Raw genomic sequence first — 25153 nt, 5'->3', positions numbered from 1 at the left:
ATTTCGTGGCAGTGCCACTGCTTCTACGTCAGGGCCATGGACTTTTCAAACACCCGCTCACATTTATATATATTTTTTTACTAAATCTCAAAAAGTTCGAATGAAAATATGACAACGGTGAAGTTACCTTGTCTCCTTTCTTACCCCCACCTTCCCAGTCAACGGCCTAAATACATGACGCACAATTAATATTGTGTTAAATATGCATTGTGTTAAATATACATTGTGTTAGGTATGCATAGTGTTAAATATACATTGTGTTAAATATACATTGTGTTAAATATACTGTGTTAAATATACATTGTGTTAAATATACATTGTGTTAAATATACATTGTGTTAAATATACATCGTGTTAAATATGCATTGTGTTAAATAACAATTCGTTAAATATACGTTGTGTGAGGTCGTGGGTTCGAATCCAAGTTTTAGCTGCCCACGATTGAACCAGATTCTCAAGTGCAGAAAATTGATAGTCTAATCCTGATCACCAAAGACTCAACAAAAATATTATAATAAAATAATAATGTTATAGTCACTTAATGCGACTTATTCAAGCTCTGAGAATAAACAAATTCAGTTTCATTAATATATTTTGTCAGGCATATCAAATGCCCCTGATTAAAGTGGCCTAAAGGGATTTCTGATGTAGTTCTGTGATGTCCTCTTCCAAGGCCATGTTCTGACACCGTGCTCTGCGAGGGTTCCGAATTGCAATATCCTCATCTCATTAACACGCTGCCGACAGCAACAATGCGATATAATATTCTTAGAATTAATGCGATGTAAGCGATACATGAAAAAACATGATAAATATATACAACGCTGACGAGGGAAGTGCTAACCATGTCCCCTTGTTCTCCTTTTGGTCCAGCAGCTCCCATCCAGCCTTGGAATCCAGATTTCCCCTAAACGACAAATACAAAGATCCCCCGCATAGCCTTAACATACCATTGGGGAAAGTGCTGTTACCGAGTAGCACCTGCAAAGACCGAAACGGCACACGAGGAGGTGGGTGGCCAGCACCACGCCCGACGGCCTTTGTCTCCCTCGTGGCGATGTTTACACACACACACACTAGATACTCATTTGAGACCGAGTCGACCTAGGGGCGGCCCAGGACCGGTTCAAATAATTATCACTGGTGTGGGCCGTGAGTGGAAATCGAACTCGGGTCGCTAGGTTCATAGCGGAGTGTGCTAACCACTACACTACCGCTCCCCACAACAGAGACACAATTAAAGATCCCCATTATCTTACGTACAGGTTAATACACAAACACAATAACCGAGACTTCCATTTCGAGCTGATAAAACACGGTTGGCCAAACTGCAGCTCATGAGCCGCGTTGCAGGACCTGGTAAAATCAAGTGCTAGTCTTTGGTTCTTTTATTATTATTTATTATTTACTTTTTTATTATTATTATTTTTCTATCTACGTGACTTTACCGAAAGTCACGAAAGTTTTAAGTCAAAATTGAAAATCAAATACGTTTCAAGATAACTGTATTCGAAATTAAGTCAAAAAAAATCCGCGGAAGCAGGAGTGGGCCTGGGTCATGTTTCTCCTGGCAGCGGACCCAATACGAGTACTCCCGGGGCGCTCCCGTAGATTTCTAATTTCAAAACTCCACGGCAAAACCAGTGTGAAGAAACCGGGCGCTTGACCGCCCCACATGACCCACTCAGCTCATTAGTAAAGTCAAGTGTGTAATGAGGCCCTTGCCCGGTTCAGATATTAGCCATTGATATTAGCCATGGCTGAGAATAAGGCTCAGGTAGCCAGATTTGTAGCGCAGTGTGTTAGCCACTACGCTACATCTCCATCCAATAAATATATATGGCGCGGCACCACAGCGCTTGTGCCAGGCTAGATGCACTTTGGCCACGTGAAGTGTGGAAGGCTAGCTCCTCGTAGGAGGTCACGGGAAAAACCCAGATGTTATGGGTTAGCTGACTTAGACGACTGACAAATATCCAAACACACACGACAAATCACACACACACATAGTGCCCGAATTTTTTAAAAGCAAATTATTTCCACCAATACTGAAATGTCAACTTATGAACAATTAAACCAGAGCTTCCGTATATTTTCTGAAAGTACCATTTATGATCACGCGGCAGTTCTTAAAATGTGACGTTTGCCGTCGGATAAAAGCATTGTGCGGACATTGTTACACGCAAACACAAATTGAATGTTCAGCACATTCGCATATAATGTATTTTTATCTTAATATTAGTTAGCATTTCCACGTAATTTAAACATTTACCATGTAACTTAATTTAATGCCGGGCCATTCGAGGGAATCGCAGGGAAACATGTTCGATGAAGGTGAAGTTTACGAGTAATATCGCCACTGCCGTTCGATGAAATTGCCTGAAATGTCCACGTATATAATTTCGTGCCATTTGCCATTACCGTTGTGCTTATTTAAGCTTTTGAAGGCACTCACCTTGAAGCCTGCATTCCCCGCTCGCCCAGGCAGCCCTCGATCACCCTGGAAGAAGTCACGCACATCCAGTGAAAGTTCCTCGTCCGTCACGTAACTAATCATGGGAGCGATAGCACGGCTATCGAGTGTGCAGGCGGTGCAGCTGCAACATGGGCCAGGTGCCAGGGAGGCCCAGGCACCGGGCTACGAAGAGGGTGTTCAAATTGTCCAGGCGCCACCCATTTAACCCGGTTGCACCAGGGCCAATGCCAACCGCGCTACGCCACAGCATCAGATCACGTCTGCTGCCGTTGAATCGTCTACGGCTATTAAGCCGCTCATTTAAAATTTTACGTGCGCTTTTAACGTAACCGACTCTTGTTGTGACCGATGATATCTATTAATGCGGCTTGTTGCTGACCGCTTGGCAAATTTGGCACTTTGAACCTGTGCTCAACAGCCGTGAGAATTTTCATTAAAAAAATCAAGAGAGGAAATACAAATTTTAAAAACAGGGAAGTCCGCCGTTGACTGCTCGCGCGGTCACCTCTGGGCCGGACGGCCCCGGCGAGCACGAGCAGTTGGGCGACGGGGTGAGCGTGGACACGAGCGGAGAGAACCGCCCGGCTGGCGGCAGGCGACTCGTGGGCGGAGGCAACGTGGCCTCGAGCCGCGGCGCGCACTGTGGGTGAGATGGTGCCACGGCCACGGTTTCACAAGGGCGAGAGGCGGTCGGAGGCCGAGTTGGTGACACACCCAGAACCTGGGTTCGAATCCAAGCTCAGTTGGTTTGATGGTCTCAGCCCAGTAAGTGAAGACAGTGACATTGTTGAGATTTCGATTTAAAGCTTTCGTGACTGCAGGGATTCATCTTCTTGGTTCTTTCGGTAAAGTCACGTGGAAGGGAATTAATAAAAATAAAACAATCAAATAATTCTCACGACGTTTCGGCCACAACGCAAGCAGCCGTCCTCACCTGATTATTTCCCTTCTACGTGGCTTTACCGAAAGAACCAAGAAGATTGTTGAGATTTTTTTGACCATCACGTGATGAACTTTACACTCATATGCCACAACAGGTGGGAAGGCGTTGCATTCGACTGTATATGGCTCAGAGAGGTCACTCAGAAGTAGCTCTGAGAAATCCGCTTCCATGGGCCTTTCGCTAACACGGAGGGTTGCACCTCTCTGTCTCATCATAATATTGTGTGTGTGGGGGGTGGGGGCGGAAAGATGAAAATGTGGGGAGGGGGGGTATAGAGAAGGAGAATCGCGATACAGGCTTAAAGAAACCAAATCTAATCTATCGTTTATTTCCACCGGGGAGTTTCACTCTTGGCTGCCCCCGGGGGGCTCGTTCGGGGCACGCGGAGAGGCAGGCCGTGTGGCACCTGTGCAGCCCCATCCCACAAGGTACAGGAAGCCGCACATGTGCTTCCCCTTTGTGTAACTTTTTAGTTTTATCGTTATGAACGGTTGGTCGAGCTTCATTATTATTTGAATGTTGGGGGAGGAGGGGGGGGGGGGAATGCACGTGCACTCGTGTACGAAAGTGGGCCTCCCGAGAAGGGATAGGCCTTTCAAATTGAAATTTTGGGGCGATATTTGTTCATTCATCATCGGCTGGCGAACTATGACGCCTTGTGTCACTTTGGCCAAGGGGTTGTTTTTTTAATAAGCACGCACACACACACCGACGCAACCACGCACGCGCCCACGCACTCACGCACCCATGCGTGCACCCACCCACGCACCAACGCACCCACGCACACAGCCACCAACCCATGCACGCACCGACGCATCCACAGGAGGAAACGTTAATAGTTGCATTTGTTTTGTTCTTTCGCCCCAGGCCGTGTTCAAATTCGAGACGTGTGTCATGATTCAGGCACACAAAGTGGGACCAATTTGAACAAACACTGCCTGGGTCGTTGACATTCGTAAGACGCTACACGAGAACCCCAGTGGCGGCTCGTGGCATTTCCACTTTGTGGGGCCGTTGTGAGTGACCTCTGAAAAGACGGTGTTCTAATTCATAAACAGCTCGTCATGTTATTGGCCTTCGCGTGAAAGTGATATCACTGTCTTATCTACCGACGGTAGGCGTTTATAAACAATAGGAAGAAAAATAACAAAGCACTCAAATTCTGACCCCATGACCCTCAAGTCATCACTACACAACCCCTTTGACACTGCCAAACACCGTGACCTGCTATATTTGCACAGCGCAATCTCGCGTCGTAACACCGTCTCATTACAGCCATGGGCGTCCTGAATGGGTCTCAAACGGCGTGGCTAAAATGCTCGAAGCTCATCGCGACGAATGAAGGGGGAACATCTCTTACTCGGACGCCTTCACAGCCGCCCCGAGACCTCCCGAGTCAGACTGTGGTGTCGCAGCGGTTTCTAATACAAACGACTTAAAATGTTATCTTTATTAGGCAATTGACGTTGAAAAAGCCATGATATATATTTTTAAACGCACCAAAACAATTTATAAAAAAGTATTTTTGATTAGAAAAATAATTTCTCATCTCGAGCTGCTTGGTGGGGTTTTGCCTGCACTACACCAAGACTGCGGAACAAGCTGGAGAATTGACCCACGGGTACAGTCGGTCCTCCTGTAACGCGTGCTGTTTTTCACAATGCGAATTGTACATAACGCGATGAATGTATGGGGGGGAACACGTTTTTATAACGCGGATGCGAATTGGATACAACGTGTTCGAGTGAATGGAACCACGTAGCGCGAGTATGAGTAAGCGGTCGTACGGCTGCCTCGGCGTCATTCGAGGTAGTCTTTGTTCAGCCTGCGTATGCATCTCACGTGTTATTGCGGACTGTGCGTTCCCCTATATACACATATATAATAGCCCAGATCTGTCCTTCTGTCATTCTGTGATTAACGCCCCCGGATTGGTTGAAGTGCGTCACGTGACCGCGAGCAAGCAGCCAACCAGAGGTGCGCCCCTCCCAAACCTAGTTATATATTATTTATGATAACGCGATTCCTCCATAACGCGGTGTTCTTCAGGAACGCAACTAACCACTTTACTGGAGAACGGACTGCATGTGTGGTATGTACGTTGAAGTTCTTTCGCGCCGTACGTTAGCCAACCGTGATAATCGAAGGTACAGACACCCCCGCCTGCCTCCCACGTGAGCGGGAACTAAATGGCGGTAAGCTAACGAGAGGCTGCGCATGTGGGCTTGAGATTCGACGCCGCGTCGCCCGTACCTGGGCGCCAGGGAGGTCGCAGCAGCTGTCCTCCTCCACTTGGCGGGGGTCACAGTAGATGAGCATCCGCAGCAGGTCGAACTGCACTCGAGAGCACAAGATTTCTATTTGTATGCTTGAACATCTCAACGTCTGCTATTCTTGCCAGGAAGGGTAAAACCTAGTCTTATTTGTCATACTTTGATACTGGCAATAAGGTAATATGATGTAGCTGCTCACCCCGAGATATAAATGCTCTGATGCGTGCATTGCCCTTGTGCTGTTCGCCTTTTGGCGTTCTCTGGTTTGAGAATGGTAGTGAGAAAGGGCCATAACCAAGGCTGCTGTCTCTGGTGTTGGCCAATCAATTTCAAAGACAATGCCAATAGATTATCAGAGCTTGTTTTGTTTGCACGTTCTCTGTGTAGGTAATGCAGACTTGATTCCTTGCAAAAGTTTTCCATTTGGTGTTTGAACATCCTAACACCTCCTGTTTTATTGCCAGAAAGGGTAACACCTATTGTTATTTTCAATGCATATTGTTCATTCGTGATCACCATCATCATCAGCAGCAGCTTCATTCAAAGACACTCAATTGCAGGGATGTAACAGTGGGTCGATTTATTGATTCAATCATTTGACATGCTCATGTCAAATAGCTATTTTAATTTTACCAGGAGAGGCCCACTGAGCTATGTAGTTCTTTTTATCAGAAGCGACCCAGCCACAAATGATGAGCTCAACGAAGTGGCTTACCGCGTGGAAATTTATAGCAGACCAAATGCTAAAAAAATGGATATTAAGTGTCGTAGGTTTAGGCTGCGATGCAGACGTGAGATGGTGGCACAACAATTGATTCTTAATTCTATCTACTATTTACTACACACCACACCAGGTACTCATTTGAGGCTGAGCCGACCTAGAGGAGGCCCAGGACCGGTTCGGATATTCGTCGCTGGTTTTGACAGTGAGCGAGGAATCGAACTCTGGTGGCCAGGTTCGTAGCACAGCACGCTAACCGCTGCACCACCGTTCCCCTTCACATACGCGCTCACTTTCGCAAGGGCACATACACGCGCCACCGCACCCTCACCACCACACAGTCAACACCACCATGCAGTGACCACCACCACCACACACACGCACTCACCACCAACCACACACTGACCACCACCACCAACCTTTGACCACCACGACCACACACTCAACACACACTCACCACCACGCACTGACCACCACCACACGCTGAACATTCACACACCATCACCATCACCACCGCCACCACACTCACGTCGACGGGGCCTCCGTCGCGGACGCGCTTGGCCAGATCGGTGCGTCCCCCGGGGTCGTCGAGGCCGGCCGAGGGCCGCCTATCGGGCAGCGGCCTGGCCCCGGCCACCGCGCAGTCGACGCGCAGCTCGGCGCGACCCCCGCCGAGCGAGAGGGCCAGCGCGTGCCAGCGGCGGTCGAAGAGCGCCGACACGGCGGGCCCGCGGAACGAGGCCCGCGTGCCCACGGGGGCCCCGCGCACCACCAGGTCCAGGGCGAGGCGCGCGCCACTCAGACGCACCGCCAGCTACGAGCACGCACGCGAACAACAAAGGGTGCCCCCCCCCTCCGTGCGTGACCTACTGGGGCGAGTGCTGTTCGCGAGCGACGCCGGCGCTCGAGAGGGTGGCGTGGCCAGGCTCGTACCCGGCAGCTTTGTGTCTTTCCCAGCGCTGATGTCACACAACGGCGGCGGGGACTCATTACAGGCTGAGTTGATGGAGGCGAGGCCCAGGACTGGTTCGGTTTCGCGAGCGGGTCGTCGGGTTCTTCGCGCATCACTAGCGGCCCCCCACCAATAACGCGACGTGTGCACACAGAGACACACGCGCACCGCATGGAAGGTGCCGGGAATTTTGCAAGTGGGGGGCTAAAGACCCAGGAACATGGACGGGGGGGGGGGGTGTAGGAAGGGAGTGGGGCTTAGGCAATGTCCTGCATTTCTCAGTAATGCTAAAAGTGAAATAATTATAATTTACGATTCATTATTAATCTTCTTCTGGATGAAGGCATCCCAATACCGTATCGACTCTGCGGGTTGTTTGACCATACTTCACCAATCTGGTCATTGTGGGTTGGTGAAGGGGTGGCCCAGGACCGGTGCAGATATCACTCACCAATGTTAATAATCATGGCCATGAATAGAACTCAGGTTCTTAGCAAGGTGTGCCAACCACTGTGCCACTGCTCCACCACTTGTCTGTCTCACCTATCTGTGTGGGTGAAAAGGCTGGGTTAGAGACCAGGTCTCCCCCGTGTGTGTAGGGATGGAAGGGCTGGATTAGAGACCAGGTCTCCCCCGTGTGTGTAGGGATGGAAGGGCTGGATTAGAGACCATGTCTCCCCCGTGTGTGTAGGGATGGAAGGGCTGGATTAGAGACCAGGTCTCCCCTGTGTGTGTAGGGATGGACGGGCTGTGTGAGAGACCAGGCCTCCCCTGTGTGTAAGGATGGAAGGGCTGGGTTAGAGACCAGGTCTCCCCTGTGTGTGTAGGGATGGAAGGGCTGTGTGAGAGACCAGGTCTCCCCTGCGTGTGTAGGGATGGAAGGGCTGGGTTAGAGACCAGGTCTCCCCTGTGTGTGTAAGGATGGAAGGGCTGGGTTAGAGACCAGGTCTCCCCCGTGTGTGTAGGGATGGACGGGCTGTGTGAGAGACCAGGTCTCCCCTGTGTGTGTAAGGATGGAAGGGCTGGGTAGAGACCAGGTCTCCCCTGTGTGTGTCTAAGGATGGAAGGGCTGGGTAGAGACCAGGTCTCCCCTGTGTGTGTAGGGATGGAAGGGCTGGGTGAGAGACCAGGTCTCCCCTGCGTGTGTAGGGATGGAAGGGCTGGGTAGAGACCAGGTCTCCCCTGTGTGTGTAGGGATGGAAGGGCTGGGTGAGAGACCAGGTCTCACCTGCGTGTGTAGGGATGGAAGGGCTGGGTAGAGACCAGGTCTCCCCTGTGTGTGTAGGGATGGAAGGGCTGGTTAGAGACCAGGTCTCCCCTGTGTGTGTAGGGATGGAAGGGCTGGATTAGAGACCAGGTCTCCCCTGTGTGTGTAGGGATGGACGGGCTGTGTGAGAGACCAGGCCTCCCCTGTGTGTAAGGATGGAAGGGTTGGGTTAGAGACCAGGTCTCACCGCTGTGTGTGTGTAGGGATGGAAGGACTGGATTAGAGACCAGGTCTCACCTGCGTGGCACCATGGGCGTCCGTCATCCTCCACAGGTACCAGTCCTCCTTGCGAGACGTGGTACGCAGGCGGAAGAGCATGGTGAAGGAGAATTCTCGCGGAAGGCCTTGGGGGAACACCTCCCTGTCACGCAGACAAAGCAATGAACACCGGCATCATTTCACATTCACAACAGATTACAGTCACATTGATTACAGAATTACAAAAATACCTCTTACGTTATAGCATCCGTTACGTATTTATTCAAAGGGTACCACTGTGGCGTGATGCTATCTTCCTCGCCTGATGTGCAGGAGGTCAGGGGTTCGATTCTGACCCTGAGTCTGCGTGTTCTCGCCCGTGATGGTTGATTTTTTTTCTCCGGGTCCTCCGGTTTTTCCATCCACATTTAGAAACATGCCTTGAGATCGTTCAAATTATTTACGGTATTCGGCTGCTATAAATGTCCACAGGATAAGCCACTTTGTTGAGCTATCATTTGTGGCCAGGTCGCTTCTGAAAAATAAGCTATAGAGCTCAGTGGGCATCACCTGGTACAATAAAAAAAAAGTTTAGTTTGGTAAAAAAAAAAGTGATTTGTTACCTTTCCTTGACTTCGTACTCTTATCGTGGTTTGTCATTGTTTGTTGCTGTAACGTTCTGCCCCGATCCTACGAGGCCCCCGTAAAAAACAGCTTCATAGCTCATCGGCTTCCTCCAGTGCAGTATCTTGAACTTCTTTCGCACCGTCCGTAGCCAACCTGTGCTAATCGGAGCTGCGGGTAACTCGCTCAATTGAGCGGATCGTGGAGGCTGCCATCCATTCGTCGCCAATAACCACCTCGCACTAGGGGCGCGAGCCTCTCCCTGGCCTCTGGGCAAGCGCGACCCTGTGCCCTGCTTCGGGGCCCTCTGCCAAGGCTGCATCGCTCTCCCTCGCCACCTTGACACGGACTCAATGCCACCAACACCTTGGCTTGCCAGCGCCACCCGAAATAATCTCGAGTGTGGGCACCGATCGTGGGACCAACGGGGGCCGTGAATTTATAACCTGCCTTGAGAGTGGCGTCTATGTACATAGGGGAGTGTTACACGCACATGTACGATACGAGATATACACAGGCGCGCACGTGCGTGCGTGTGGGTGAAAGGTGGGTGACGGTCACGGGGTCAACGGTCACGAGGGGGTGTCATCGTCGTGCGGGCACGTGACGTGCACCCACTGATTCACCCCATTCACTCGCTCACCGGTGACTAGGTCACCTATTTACCACTCTTCTACTGCGAACCACCATGGGAACTGATCGCGTGAACTTCACTCGTGCCGAGGACCCGGTCTACCAGACCGTTTGATGTCACACACACACACTGTTCAACCACCACACTGCAGGCCACAGTGTTATTGACGAATGTGTTGATTGTTTTTGATACGATAGTGCTGTTTTTGTTGCATGCATGTTGTACTTCTTTTGCACCGTACGTAGCCAACCGTACTACTCTGAGGTGCGGTGCAAGGGCAACAAACTAAACACAAAAAGCAGTTAAACAGAAATAAGTTTTCCATCTAGATTTATAAGTGCAGAGGTCCAGTGGTTTTCCAATATCGGAAGGAAGAGCGTTCCAGACGGCCGGAGAAGCTCATCTGAAAGCGCGCGATGCAGTGACCGTCTTTGTTCGACGGTTAGCCAAAAGCCGCTGCGAGGATGACCGGAGTTTGCGTGATGATGGTTTATGTTCCTTGAATACACGGCATTTTTGGGCCTTTGTGTGTCCGGTAACCGCGATGAACACAAATATACAGCATGTGGCTGCTGATGACGTACAATTCCGTTGACGTCTCCTGCCCGAGCCCACTTAATTAACAGCCTCAGCTATGTTCTTAACACGCGTACGCTCTCGGATATTCGTGTCGCTATTTCTGCTTCGCAGTGTCATTCATTCCAAGCGCGCCACTCTCTGTGCTTGACTGTGCACTCTTCCTCAGATTTTGTTTGATTTCCAGCACAGTCGGCCCTCAGTGTATCATCAGATTCCACGGCAGAGCGGGTGATGCGCAACCATCGAAAACCTTTCGTTTTTTTTCATTTCCATTTGCCACACATTGGTTAGACGACCACCGGCTTTGAAACCTGGATTCTAACCCAGGCTCGAAGCGGCGTTGGCTCAGTGTCCTGACACAGCAGCGGCTCGCCGAGTCACCCAATTAAGCTCCGCGGGTGGAGCCATAATCCACGTTGACCATTGCTGCCAAGGAGCCATCGGTCAGCTGCCCGCCGAAGTTTTTAACGCTTGAACTAGGCCAGCAAATGAACAAATCATACTGACATGACCACGTGCTAAGCCTTGTCACTGCACGCCCACACACACACACGCATTGCCAGATGATGATGTTTAAATTAATAATAATGCCTTAAATTTACTCAGCAAAGCCTCGCAAAGTCTTAACGGTGCTGAATTTTTTTGCCAGCAGGATTCGAACTCAGGTAACTGGCTTTGTCCCGCAGTGTGCTAACCGCTGCACCACCCCTCCACACCGCAAATTCCTCCGTATGCTTCTGTAATTCGTTTTCGTGGGGGCGTGACGTTGGGCTGAGTCATATTTTGTGCTCGTTAACCCAATTCTTAAAGAGCCCCCTTTTAGCAACAGACTCAACTGTCACCTACCGCTTCATTTAGAAATCAAGTTAAAAACATTCTCACCCATCACGCAAACTCCCGTCATCCTCGCAGCAGCTTTTGGATAACCACCGAACAAAGATGATCGCTGCATTGCACGCTTTCCAGGCGCGCTTATGCGGCCGTCTGGAACGCTCTTCCTTCCAATATTAGACTGAAAACGCATTTTTTTTAAACTGCGTTTTGTGTTTCGTTGTCTCTCCACCGCACCTCCGATCAGCACGGTTGGCTACGTACGGTGCAAAGGAAGTTCAACATACATACATACTGTGCATCAGTGACCCACGAATTCAAATCGTTTTCTAAATTCCGTTCTTTCAACTCGCGGCTTCGTACGCCGCCGCTGTTGTGACCACGGCCTCACAACAGCGCTAATAACCACTCGTCGCGAACAGGTGGCGGGCGCTTCTCTCCGTCTTCCCGCGAGCAACAGCGGACAAGGTGACGACCGTGAGAAAAAAAAAAGATGTTACACCCCCCGCATGCTTGGCCAGTGGCGCGGCAACATTGCAATTTGGGGGTGTTCTACACGCGGGTGGTTCCCTGTGGTGATTGCTTAGCTCGTAGATGAGGATCTGCAAAATTGTCCCATGCCCCACCCTCCCCTCGCCAAATTTCATCGCGGATAAGACGAGCTCGACCGAAATTAGAATTGCATTAAATCTACGCAATTACCGTGCGTTGCCGACTCTCCCGTGCGTTGCCGTGTGTTCAGCGGTTGCGTTGTCGAGCACAATCAGCAAGCACGTGTCCCTTTATTGAGGGCTCGGGTAGAAAAACGCGGAGTTAAAAATGCCACGCTTTGTTTTTTGGCTGCCCCAACATTGTCACAGGGTGTCTCTGAGCCACATCTGAATTATGCCGGCGGTGTCTCTTCGTCCATATGTGACATTTTTTTGCGGTGTCTCTTAGCCACATTTACCAAATAAAAAAATCATCTGTGTGGGTGTCCTTTATCCATATTTAACATTTTTGCGGGGTGTGTGTGTGTGTCTCTCTCTCTCTCTCTTGCCTTATCTCAATGAACTGCAAGACAACCTCGGTGTGTCTGTCGCCCACCTCGCGAGAGAGACGCGGAAGACGCGTGATTTGCGGGCAGCCCTGGCGAGCCGGCGCTGAACGTGAGACTTGCCAGCAGGAAATGCCACTACGGGGTGCGGGTGGAGGGGTGATTTATTGTATTTATATATTTATTTATCGGGGGAAAAAAACATTCTCCATTTCTGTAACGGTAGGAAGTGACTTCTAAGGTGGCCGCTTACGCATCGTTCCTTGCGCCTGGGATTTGCATTTCAGCGAGAGATGGCAGCTGCAAGCCAACGCGGCCCAAGACGGGTGTCCGGTGGTCGTGGTGGTCGTGGCGGTGGCAGTGAGGAGCGGTGGCGCAGCGGTTAGCGCGCTGCGCCGCGGGGGTTCGACTCCCGCTCACAGCCACCGCCAGTGACGATTGTCTGAACCGATCGTGGGCCTCCCCTAGGTCGACTCAGCCGCAAATGAGTACTCCGGTGCCGAGTGTAAACATCGCCACTCGGGAGACAAAGTGCGGCCGGGCGCGGTGCTAGCCACCCCATCATAGGTGCTGCTCGCTAACAGCACTTGCCCCAACAGTCTGTTAAGACTACACGGGGGAACTTTGCCTTTGCTTAGTGGTGGTGGCAGCAGCGGTGAGGGAGTATCGGAGTTGTGGTGGGATTGGGGGGGGGACGTTGGGAGGGGGGTCTAACAAGCAACGCGTTGTGTAATTTCACACGTCAACAAATTTAGCATTGGTCAGCCGAGACGTCGCCTGTCATAACTGAGAAGTCCTCTTGCCACACGATGCCGGGGCATTTCTTACGTTGACGCCCCCTGGCAGGGTGATGCCGCCTTCCCGTATGTCGCCCGGCAAAAAGTGTTTTTTTGTGTTTTCGCCCGAGCGCAACGAGTGAGTCGCGATGTCAGCGGACAGGTTGTTTTATATCTGCCGTGGAGCAGATTAAACGCGACGACCTGCTACGTTTCAATCGCTCGAACGTCAACCTGGCGTGTTGGCACGACAGTATTTCAAGATGTTGTTAAATGTAAGAAAACAAATATCTTAACGGATGAATGCGCGATCGTATTGTCGTGCTGTTAAGAAGAGGACGTGAAACACATTAGAATGCGGCATTATATACATTTGAATTTATTGATAAATTTGAAATACTTTTGGAACTGTGTACACCTGAACCAGCTCACATTGTGTCACTCGATGTAATACATTGAGAGTGAACACTATGACAAAAAGATTATCTAAAGTTCCATTGCCAATCCACTGCTGGATGAAGGCCTGGTCTCTAAACACCGTGTCAATTGTGCAGGACTGTTTGAGCATACCTCACCGAGCTGGTCAGTAGTGTATGGGTTAACGGGAGCCACTCACCACTTGCAGGGCCGTTTGATCATTCCTCGCTAAGCTGGCTAGTATGGGACAAAGGGAACCGACTCACCACTTGTGTTAGCCAAGGTCGAGGATTTTAACTCAGGTTGCCGGATATACAGCGCAATGCGCTAACTACTGCGCCACCGCCCCAGTGAAAACCCGAGACACGTTTTCCCAAAATACAGGTTCGTTTGGGTGAGATCGCGTAAATATATAAATGTGTCGTCAAACCCGCCACCACCCGACACAGCCAATTAGTAAGGATTGTCACGTGAACAGAACGTGCCAATTCGTTACTAGTACAGCACGCCGGTGTGTTGTCGCCTGATGAAGCTGGTTGTAATGACTGGCATAACGTCGTACTCAGATTGTAAATTATTGAAAATGTTGTGGCAATTGTAAATGTTGTAGCTTGGCTCTCCAACACACCGGTTAGTGCTGTACGAGTAACGAATTAGCGTGTTCTGTTAACGTGACAAACCTTACTAATTGGCTGTGTCGGCTGGTGGCGGGTTTAACGACACATTTATATATTTACGCGATCTAACTAAAAAAAAACTCGATTATGAATGATATTGGTCGCGAAAGCCTCCCACGTGTTCAACGAATTCCCAACGGTGGCGTTGTATCATCACCATCATTAGCAGCGGCGACTATTGCCAATCGACTGCTGGATGAAGGTTCCCCCACGCCGCCGCAATCTCTCGCCACGTTGCGCGATGCAACAATCCGCCCGCAACGTGCACTCGAGAAGATTTCACGGCTCCATCTCGCCGGCGAACGTCCCTCCCGTATCGTCCGGGGAACACGTTTCGGAGTGTTGAAGAAAGCAAATGACCGTTCACCACTTCGGCAACAAAGACAAGCGACAGACGTAAACAATTAAAAACGCACAAGCCGGGAAATTCCTGGCGTTTGGATTCTGTAGGGGGGAAGGATTCGTCTGTCACCGAGAGGAGGCGGGAGATTTGCTTCTAAAAAAAAAACCACGTGGTCCGACTTCACGAAACGAGCCCGTGGGGAGTTCGCTCACGAGAATGGATTTCTAACGAAAGGGAGAAGTGGGTGTGTGTGTGTGTGGATATACACACACACATACACGTGTATATATACACACACACACACCGTAGATAGAAAGTTGCTTGTCCAACGGCCAACCACAACAATTGTCACGGGCCATTAAATGGAAGGAGCAATATCAACGCCAAGAATCACTCACAATAAAAATAAAAATTTAAATATAGAAAGTTTAACACGTAGGCCTTCGCTACCAATGTTATCCATAATATAGTTTTTTTTGGGGTTAGATCGCTTAGATATATGAATGTGTCGTTAAAACCCGCCACCATCCGACACAGCCAACTAGTATGGGTTGTCACGTAAACAGAACGTGCCAATTTGATGAAGCTAGTTGTAATTACTGGCGAAACGTCGTACTTAGATTGTAAATGTTGTGGCTTGGCTCTCCAACACACTGGTGTGCTGTGCTAGTAACGAATTGGCACGTTGTGTTCACGTGACAACCCTTACTAGTTGGCTGTGTCGGATGGTGGCGGGTTTAACGACACATTTATATATTTACGCGATCTCACCCCAAAAACCTCTATTATAGAAAATATAGAAAGTTCCACTAAAAACCGCGGCGTTTTCACTGTGTTTACCATATTTATAAGACGCTCCAGAAAATAAAACTCCCGGTGTCAATAAAGTTGTAGAAATTTGGTCACACACAAAGACAAAGATCCCTCGTATAGCCTACACGGGTTGTTGGGGCAAGTGCTGTTAGCGAGCACCTATGAAGGCCGGCACGGCACACAAGGAGGTCTGTGGCCAGCACAAGGCCCTGGCCGCCTTTGTCTCCCCCGTCACGATGTTTACACACTACACCAGGTACTCATTTGAGGCTGAGTAGACCTAACAGAGGCTCAGAACCCGGGGGAGAGGGGAGACCGGAGGGGGGGGAGAGACGGGGGGGGGGGGAGAGGAGAGAAACGAGGGGGTGAGAGGAGACGGGGGGGTAAGGGGAGATGGGGTGTGAGGGGGGACGAGGGGGTGAGGGGGGAGGGGGGGTGTGAGGGGGAACGGGGGGTGAGAGGAGATGGGGGGGGTAAGGGGAGATGGGGGTGAGAGGGGACGGGGGGGGGAGATGGGAGACGTGGGGGGGGGGGGGGGACACGTGGTGGGCTGTAACGAGCCGCCGGGTACGGAGTGAGCCATGGAGAGCAAAACGCCAATTAACGAGCAACACTTGCAGAGGGTCTCTTAAATGCTCCCAGGGTGGCCTGGTGAGTTCTAATTGTTACTCGAGCCTGCACCCAACGCATTCCGCCCGCGCTGCTGTTCATCTCGGAGAACATTACCGCCGTCTAACTCGCTCCTCCTCCTCCTCTCTCCGCTAAAGTATGTACATTGAACTTCTTTCGCACCGTACGTAGACAACAAGCTTCTTGTTTGTTTGCCGAGATCTCGTGCTCTCTAAATTGAACAATTTTTTTTAATTATTTATTTCACCAGGTAAGGCCCAATAAGCTAAACAGCTCTCTTTTATTTTGGAGGAGCGACCTGGCCACAAATGATAGCTCCACGAAGTGACTTATCATCACGTGGACATTTATAGCAGCCAAAATACTCTAGACGCGCGATGTTGTTGTTGTTGTTCTTTCTAAACGTGGGCGGGGGAAAATTAAATCGGAGGACCCGGAGAAAAATCCACGCGACCACGGTGGTAAAAGAACCCGCAAACTTCAAATATGACAGCAGGCGTCAGGGTCGGGATCGAGCCCACGACCCTCCTGTAGACCAGGCGAGGGGCGATAACATCTCCTAGCCACCGATAACATCTCCTAGTCACCGATAACATCTCCTAGCCACCGATAACATCTCCTCGCCACTGATAACATCTCCTAGCCACCCATAACATCTCCTCGCCATCGATATCATCTCCTAGCCACCGATAACATCTCCTAGCCACCGATAACATCTCCTAGTCACCGATAACATCTCCTAGCCACCGATAACATCTCCTAGCCACCCATAACATCTCCTCGCCATCGATATCATCTCCTAGCCACCGATAACATCTCCTAGCCACCGATAACATCTCCTAGTCACCGATAACATCTCCTAGCCACCGATAACATCTCCTAGTCACCGATAACATCTCCTAGCCACCGATAACATCTCCTAGCCACCCATAACATCTCCTCGCCATCGATATCATCTCCTAGCCACCGATAACATCTCCTAGCCACCGCGGTGCCACGTGAGGGTGCCGAGTGTCACTCTCTCTGTGGCAACGCAACAACAAAAATCCATCCTTTTGCAATTAAAGCGGCCCGAGTCTTCTTAACGACCCCGTAGCCGGAGCACGTGGGCTATCTGCACCACCACAAGACCCCCCCCTACCCAACCCCCCAGTTGCAGACAGGTCAACGGAGAGAAAAGGGATACCGAAAGAAATCGAGCGATCTCCCTGCGTCTACTACAGCACATCCGGGACGCACGCACGCACACGCTTGCAGTGACACGCACGCACACGCACGCACGCACACGCTTGCAGTGACACGCACGCACACGCACGCACGCACGCGCACGCATACACGCACACACGCACACGCACGCACACGCTTGCAGTGACACGCACGCACACGCACGCACACGCACGCACGCACACACACGCACACACGCACGCACGCACACGCACGCACACACGCACGCGCACGCACGCACGCACGCGCTTGCAGTGACACGCACAGACACACGGGGGATGGGGGGGTGGTCGTGCATGTGTGCACGCGCGTTTTGCTTGTCTTCACGCGTGTCTTCGCCCACGCAGGCGCGCGGCGCGTCGCGAGCCATCTGCACTTTCGCTCAAGCTGCCTTTGCTAAACCGCAAGCGCCCTATCGCGTGTCCGTCCGGCCGGCCGGGCGTGCAGATTTTGCGAGTCGTTCTCTCCGTGAGTAATTCAATTACATCTTCACTCGGGGAAACTCGAGAGAGAGAGAGAATATGAGTGGATTTTTTTTTAAATATATATCTCGGCTCGACTCGCCGTCGGGATAAACCCCTTTACATTTGAACGCGGATCCCCTCTAATGCGCTCAGCTTTGTAATTAATCCAACAGTGGCGACTCCTGTGTCGTTTGGCTTGCGGTTGTGCTAAAGAGTGCACGCGGCTAAGCAACGCCGTACGGACGAGCCGCAGTGGAATGGCATCAGCAATGCAACGTGGACAAATTTGCCGTCGCTTAATTCTAGATTTGAAGCTTTCGTGACTGCAAGGATTCATATTCTTAGGTTTTTTTCGGTAAAGTCACGTCGGTAAAACATTAAAATTAATAAAAGTAAAATAAAATAAAAATCACGACGTTTCGGAAGCAACACAAGCTTCCGTCTTCAGGTGGAACTGTCACAGCCCGACAGCTGTATCTTGCTTCCGAAACGTCGTAATTTTTATTTTATTTAACTTATATTAATTTTAATGTTTTACCTACGTGACTTTACCGAAAAAACCTAAGAATCTGAAAATTTGCCGTCGCTGTTAACGAAACTCGTGAAACTAACGATTTGGTGCTGCTGCTGCTGCCGCGTTGGCAGTGGTGCACAAGGCACATCTAACGCAGAAAATCTTCTTGGTTCTTTCGGTAAAGTCACGTAGAAGGGAAATAATAAAATAATAAAAATAAAACATAGTAAAATTAAATTATCACGACGTTTCGGCCACAACGCAAGCAGAACGTCCTCAGGTGAAGAACAGGGCTGTCGGAAACTCAACACATTAACAAGACTATGGCCTGAAAAGGAAATAAATAGACACTAGGCGACGTTTCGGGCAATGACCCTTCTTCACGGCAAAGGCAGTGTTATGATTCAAGTGACTAAACCTCGTCATCATCAGCCCTTATCTATCTACCGCTGGATGAAGACCTATCAAAGACATTGGCATCTCTCAGTCTCACGATGTAACAATCCGTCGAGCTCCTGCACACGAGTTGATTCCATTGCTCCATCTCCACGGTTGGACGCCCTTTCAGCTGCTTCACCAGGTATTTATTTTTTAATCATAAACGAGATGGTTGTTCTGCCGGGCCAAGAGTCGTTGCACTGAGCTGGCGCCACTCAGGACGTGGGTTCCAGTCCGGGTTTCAAGCCGTCCGTGATTTAACAGGGTTCCTCGGTTGACGAAGGTCTCAACCTCGTCACCAACGACTGCACAAATAATTGCCAATCGCGTTTTGCCTTTACGGTGAATTTGGTAACGACGAACAAAATCCAGATTCAATAAAAAAAAATCGTCGTTGACCTGCTGTGGTGATGAGCGACTCCGCGGCTGCCCGTTTGCGGAAACTTGCAGCGCCACCTCGTGTGGACACGAGGTCTTCTCTCTCTCGAGAGAGAGAGAGAGATCACTCGATGGCGATCTCAGAAGTAGCTCCACACTATCTCCTTCCGTGGGCTCTTCTGTAGCGCGAGGTGTCGCACTGCTTTGTGCGAGTGCGCAGAATTATTGACGATTGTCCACGTCCGAGCACAGCGGCAATTATCACGCCCAGTGTGGAATGACACTGGTTGGGGCAGTACGTGTGTGTGTGCGCGCGTATGTTGAACTTCTTTCGCACCGTGCTTAGCCAACCGTGCTGATCGGAGGTGCAGGGAAAGGACCACAGACTAAACACACAAACGCAGTTCTAAAGAAATTAGTTTTAAATCAGTGGCTTCCTAATATCGGGAGGAAGAACGTTCCAGACGGCCGCAGAAGCACATCTGCAAGCACGCGATGCAGTGGCCCTATTTGTTCGACGGTTTAGCCTAAAGCCGCTGATGCGAGGATGACGAAAGTTCGCGTGATGATGGCTCATGCTCCTTAACGAGATCACCAAGGTATTGTGATGCATTCGTGGCAAGCACTTTGCGTCTAATGAGTGCATATATGTTTTAAAAAATTAACCCGTAAAAACAAAGTTTTTCACTATAAATCCTTTATATGCGTGGCATCGGTTTTATTTTATTATTCATTTCTGTTTTTTTTAGTAAGAGTTTCGTTTTTATCACATTGGTATTTTAAATTAAATATGAAACAAAAATGTTCCTAAAAAGTGGAAAATTTTGGAAACATTTTTTCACGAAAATAAATTGTCACGCACAACGAGTCTGTGTGGATTGGATCACGGGAAGTGGGTTAAAAAACGACCGAAAGATTTGCACGGTCGTAAGCGCGCAAGCAAGCAAGTGAACTTAATATAAAGGATTTTAAAAAAATACACAAGTGTACAACATCACCCCAGAGCCCAAAGCCCTGCACTGGTGAGAAGACGACTCGACACAACGTCCCTGAGACGTGGGTGCTCTCACCTGGTGAGGAACGTGATGGGCCTCGTGCCAACTCGAATGGAGCCTTGTGCCCGTCCTGACCTTGGTGAGCCGTTGTCCGCTCTCAAGAAGAGTGCCGTGAGTTCGAACCCTGAGCACCCAACACAGGGAGACGACAACCACTCGCTCACCCAGCAAGTGGAGAGCACATCCGATCAAAGCGTGGTTAGCCACGTACGGTGCGAAGGAAGTTCTACATACATACGGCAACATAAGTACATTATACATAGAAATGTCGTGTCGTCCATCAGCCTTTGAGCCCACTAATGTAACCAGTTGATATTTATGTATGCCTATTAATTATTGTGCTTTTATTATTTGATGAAAATGTCGTTAAAATAAAATAAAAATACAACCAAATGAGACCCCCGGTAATCACGAAATGGACCGCGCGAATACCGTGGACCTTTGTACCGTATCGTAGTATCTACGATGTATCGCAATATCATACGATATATCGTAGTATCGTACAGTATATCGCGGTATCGTAGTATCGGCCGTACCGCTACGATCCTACTAACAGCAACACCTCCCCGGCAAAGATTTGCGTCTTTACGAGAAGTGACCTCAACGCTCGGTGAGAGAGACATGGGCACGTACTTTGTTGTTGTTGTTGTTGCTAAAGCGTCGTGCTAAGGGAAACATTAGCCAGCACGCGAATCCCAACCCCCCGTGGCACTTTGCTGGCGACAACTCTCCATGGGGGGGGGGGAGGGAGAGGGGGGCTAATCAAGACTGCAAATTAAAATCTGAGACTTGGAAGGTTTTAGGCAAATTGGAAGGTCTGCAGCGTGACCCCAACGCCGTGCTGTTTTTTTTTATTCTCAAAGCTGAGAGCGTATTTAATGAAAACACAAGGTTGTCAAATCTGTGCGGGGAAGTGAACTTGTCGGTTATGCCTAAATTACCGCTTGAAAAAGCCTCAATCGCCGTTATCAATCAGGGACTGAATGCTTTTCTTTAAACGTCGATTTGATAGAGTGCATGGAGCTGCTTTGGGAGCTCAGGGATCAGACAGCTGAGCGAGCCCAGAGCAAATCCAGACCCAGCCCAGACCCAGCCCAGAGCGAATCGAGAGCCAGCCCAGATCCAGCTCAGACCCAGCCCAGACCCAGCCCAGACCCAGCCCAGAGCAAATCCAGACCCAGCCCAGACCCAGCCCAGAGCGAATCCAGACCCAGCCCAGACCCAGCTCAGACCCAGCCCAGACCCAGCCTAGAGCAAATCCAGACCCAGCCTAGAGCAAATCCAGACCCAGCCCAGACTCAGCTCAGACCCAGCCCAGACCCAGCTCAGACCCAGCCCAGACCCAGCCTAGAGCAAATCCAGACCCAGCCCAGACTCAGCTCAGACCCAGCCCAGACCCAGCCCAGACTGAGCCCAGACTCGGGTCGCAGGGTTCGTAGCGCAGGCGCGCTAACCGCTGCTCCACCGCTCCCCACGCACACACACATGCGCACACACACTCATGCACCGACACACACTCACACGCTCACACGCACGCACCACACACGCGCGTTCTGGGGGAAGCAACGGCGAGAACATTACCAAGACTCAACACGAAGAAGATCGTGAAACCGCGACTCCGGGGAATCTTTTTTTACTGGAACAAAAATCTTCAAATCGAGACGCGGCAATTTCGCAAAACACACAGAAACTTTACGAAAGATCAACAAGAAGGAAATGTACATTTTGGCGGAGGAACACAAGGAGACGTGGAAGGCTCCAAGTGGAAAGTTTAAGTGCGCGGCTCCCTGTGGGAGAGTGCGGAAGCGTTACGCTGCCTCGGTGAGAAGCGCTGCCGACAAACAACGCCAGATTCAAGAGGCGCGCCACGGTGGTGGAGATGTTAACTACCTCGCCTGGTATACAGGAGATCGTGGGTTCGATCCCCAATATGACGCCTACTGCTGTATATTTGGAGTTTGCGTGTTTCTCTCCCCGCAGTCGCGTGGATTTTTCACCGGGTCCTCCCGTTTTTTCCCCTCCACATTTCGCATTTGGCTGCTATACATTTTCACATGATAAGCTTTCATTTGTGGCCAGGTCGCTTCTGAAATCTACCTATATAGCTCAGTGGGCTTTACCTGGTAACAAAAATAAATAAATGTTTTATAGTTGAAATCGTTTCAGTTTCATATACTTACCCGGAAGGTAGGCCGTCAAGCTGTTCCAGGACACTGCTTGATTTCTACTTTCGACTAGCACCAAGGTATGAATCCAGCCCTGTGGTTCGAGAAAGTGTCACCTAATCGAGAAGGTTTAAATCTTGGAGCTGGGAAAACACCACCTTCATCTCTCCATTGCCAAAAAAATTAGTGCCATTTTGGCGGAAAGTCTACACATTGTTGTGCTGTGGATTTCCTTGCCCCTGTCGTAGAAATGTGGAATTTCCATCGTCGCCTCGGCGCTGTGAGCAGACGATAATCGCCATCCCACGAGTCGTTTGAGTCGGGAGTCAAGCTGACTTTTGACCTTGACTTGGCAGAGCTGATTGGACGAAGTGCGATCAACTCAGCTGCAAATACCGGAGCTTTAAAAGTCTAGATTGGCATCAAATCGAATAAATACGATGGGGTTTGTTTTTGTTGGAAATCAAATAATAATTATGGGTTTATTTGGCAATCACACATCACCAGCGCGTTAATGGAATTTTGATCGTTTACGATCTGATCATTAATCCATAACTCTCGTGTCTGTGGGCACAGAGATTACGGTTTAATTTCGGCTTGGGATAAAAGCACGGTCCGCATTTCACACTTTGCTCGTGTGACAGACATTTTTCAAGGTGGCGGCATGAGCCGACCAGAAGTCCCTGCGTTAAGAATGCTACGCGATTGCAAAGTAAGGGGCAGGGAGCAGGCTTACCACCTAACGTGGAAACTCTTCACCAACCTCTCCTCCAGTGGGCATTGATTCTTAAGAGCATTCATTCGGGAATTGAGGCATCCCCCCCCCCCCGTATACCTCCTCCCTTGTTTCTTCGCTACATGGGTATCAGAGCTGAAGGAGATGCCAGGAGGTGATTGAGTTTATAGAAACGTGCGGTCTAAGACAGGTTTCTAGTGCACTGTTAGTCCGCAATGTGTTTGTGCTGGTGTCAACCCCCTTTCACATGCTCTTGCGGTGTTGTGCACCACCTGAAGCGTCTTGTCATTAAAATACTTTGGGAATTTTGATTTAAAGCTTTCGTGACTGCAGGGATTCATCTTCTTGGTTCTTTCGGTAAAGTCACGTAGAAGGGAAGTAATAAAATAATAAAAATAAAACATAATAAAATAAAATAATTCTCACTGAAATCTACCTATATATCTACCTATATATATGTGAGAATTATTTTATTTTATTATGTTTTATTTTTATTATTTTATTATTTCACTTCTACGTGACTTTACCGAAAGAACCAAGAAGATACTTTGGGAAGGCAAAACGGGAAGGAATGCTGCGAGATTGCCACTTGCTTCACACATAGAGAGAATGCCGCGCTCACATTCGCAACTGTTGTTTTGTTGTTGTTGTTGCATTGCGTCTTGCATACGAATAACAATGATTTGTTTTGATTTAAAGCTTTCGTGACTGCAGGGATTCATATTCTTGGTTCTTTCGGTAAAGTAACATAGAAGGGAAATAATAAAATAAAACAAATTAAAAAAATAAAATTCTCACGACGTTTCGACTGCTACACAAGCAATCATCATCAGGTGTGAAATCCACAGCAAGAAAATTTTAAGTTTTTAAATTTGTTTATTTATTTTTGAACTATTCCAAAAGTGGGGGGGGGGAAACAAATAGATGGTCACCTGAGACTTTCGTCTGCTGGAGATTTCCTTCCCCGTGGCTTCTCAGCCCCGTCACAGTGGGGCACGTTTCACCTGTGTGTGGCGTGGGTCAAAGGGGTTCAACAAACGACAAAGTTTGTGGTGATGCTGCCGCATTGGCAGCGGTGCGCATGCTGAGTTTGCAACCAAAGAAAACGATATGAGAATATGTTTTTACCCTTTCTGGCAATAAAACAGTTGTGTTTAGATGTTAAAAGACCAAACAGAAACCTTTTACGTGTCTGCATTAACCACATATACTTGTGGTGAACATGCAAAAAAATACATGCTCTGATAATATATGCATTGTTTTTGAAACCAGAGACAGCTTTCCTTTAGCATCTTAACCCAACTTTTATTGCCAGAAAGGGTAAAACCTATTCATATATTTTGATACTGGCAAGGGAGGTCCCATGATACAAACTAAACGATTCAATACATTCGTCAATTACACCGTGTGGCCTTAAAATTTTAAAAAATGTACATAATAGAATAGAAGCCCTCTTAACGGCGGTGATTGGTTCCACGAAACCGGCCGTGAAGTCATTTCGTCGCGAAGCGAGTATAGGAAATACACGTTAATACGTAAAGATGCTAACGACATTATGAACTCATAATATTAAAAGAAACATGGTCAATCAATAAATGCATTGATATTTACCTACCTACAACCGCTCGTCGTTAACAGGGGAATGGTTGGAGGCCCTATACGATTGAAAACGACACTAATATACACTACACTATACACTACACTAATATACACTACACTATACACTACACTAATATACATTACACTATACACTACACTAATATACACTACACTAAGACACTACACTAATATACACTACACTATACACTACACTAATATACACTACACTATACACTACACATTGGGCTCTATGGAGGCTCATCGTTAAGCGATGTATCGTTAACAGGGGTGGTCGTTAAGATGGGTTCTACTGCAATAGGCGACGTTTCAGGCAATGGCCCTCCTTCATCGCACGCAACTTCCTCGCCTGGTGTACAGGAGGTCGTGGGT

The 25153-nt window shown here is 49.2% G+C and overlaps 1 protein-coding gene across 3 annotated transcripts in view; it reads right to left on the bottom strand.

The window, feature by feature from the left end:
• Nucleotides 1–25153, bottom strand: part of LOC133352843 (collagen alpha-1(XXII) chain-like) — a 158644-nt gene that overhangs the window by 110538 nt on the left and 22953 nt on the right. For all 3 annotated transcript variants that reach the window (XM_061568796.1, XM_061568797.1, XM_061568798.1), the window contains exons 3-11: nt 24097–24168; nt 20279–20387; nt 8870–8993; nt 6943–7227; nt 5673–5753; nt 2982–3116; nt 2456–2500; nt 845–907; nt 128–166 (exon numbers count right to left, since the gene is read on the bottom strand). In XM_061568796.1, coding sequence (XP_061424780.1) covers nt 128–166; nt 845–907; nt 2456–2500; nt 2982–3116; nt 5673–5753; nt 6943–7227; nt 8870–8993; nt 20279–20387; nt 24097–24168 — 953 coding nt within the window. The remainder of the gene's footprint in view (nt 1–127; nt 167–844; nt 908–2455; nt 2501–2981; nt 3117–5672; nt 5754–6942; nt 7228–8869; nt 8994–20278; nt 20388–24096; nt 24169–25153) is intronic.

This window comes from Lethenteron reissneri, chromosome 42 (genome assembly GCF_015708825.2).
Source record: "Lethenteron reissneri isolate LAM-NWPU_2019-01 chromosome 42, ASM1570882v1, whole genome shotgun sequence".
Lineage (NCBI taxonomy): Eukaryota > Metazoa > Chordata > Hyperoartia > Petromyzontiformes > Petromyzontidae > Lethenteron > Lethenteron reissneri.
Note: the sequence above shows the minus strand (reverse complement) of the source record. Positions and strands in the feature narration are given on the sequence as shown.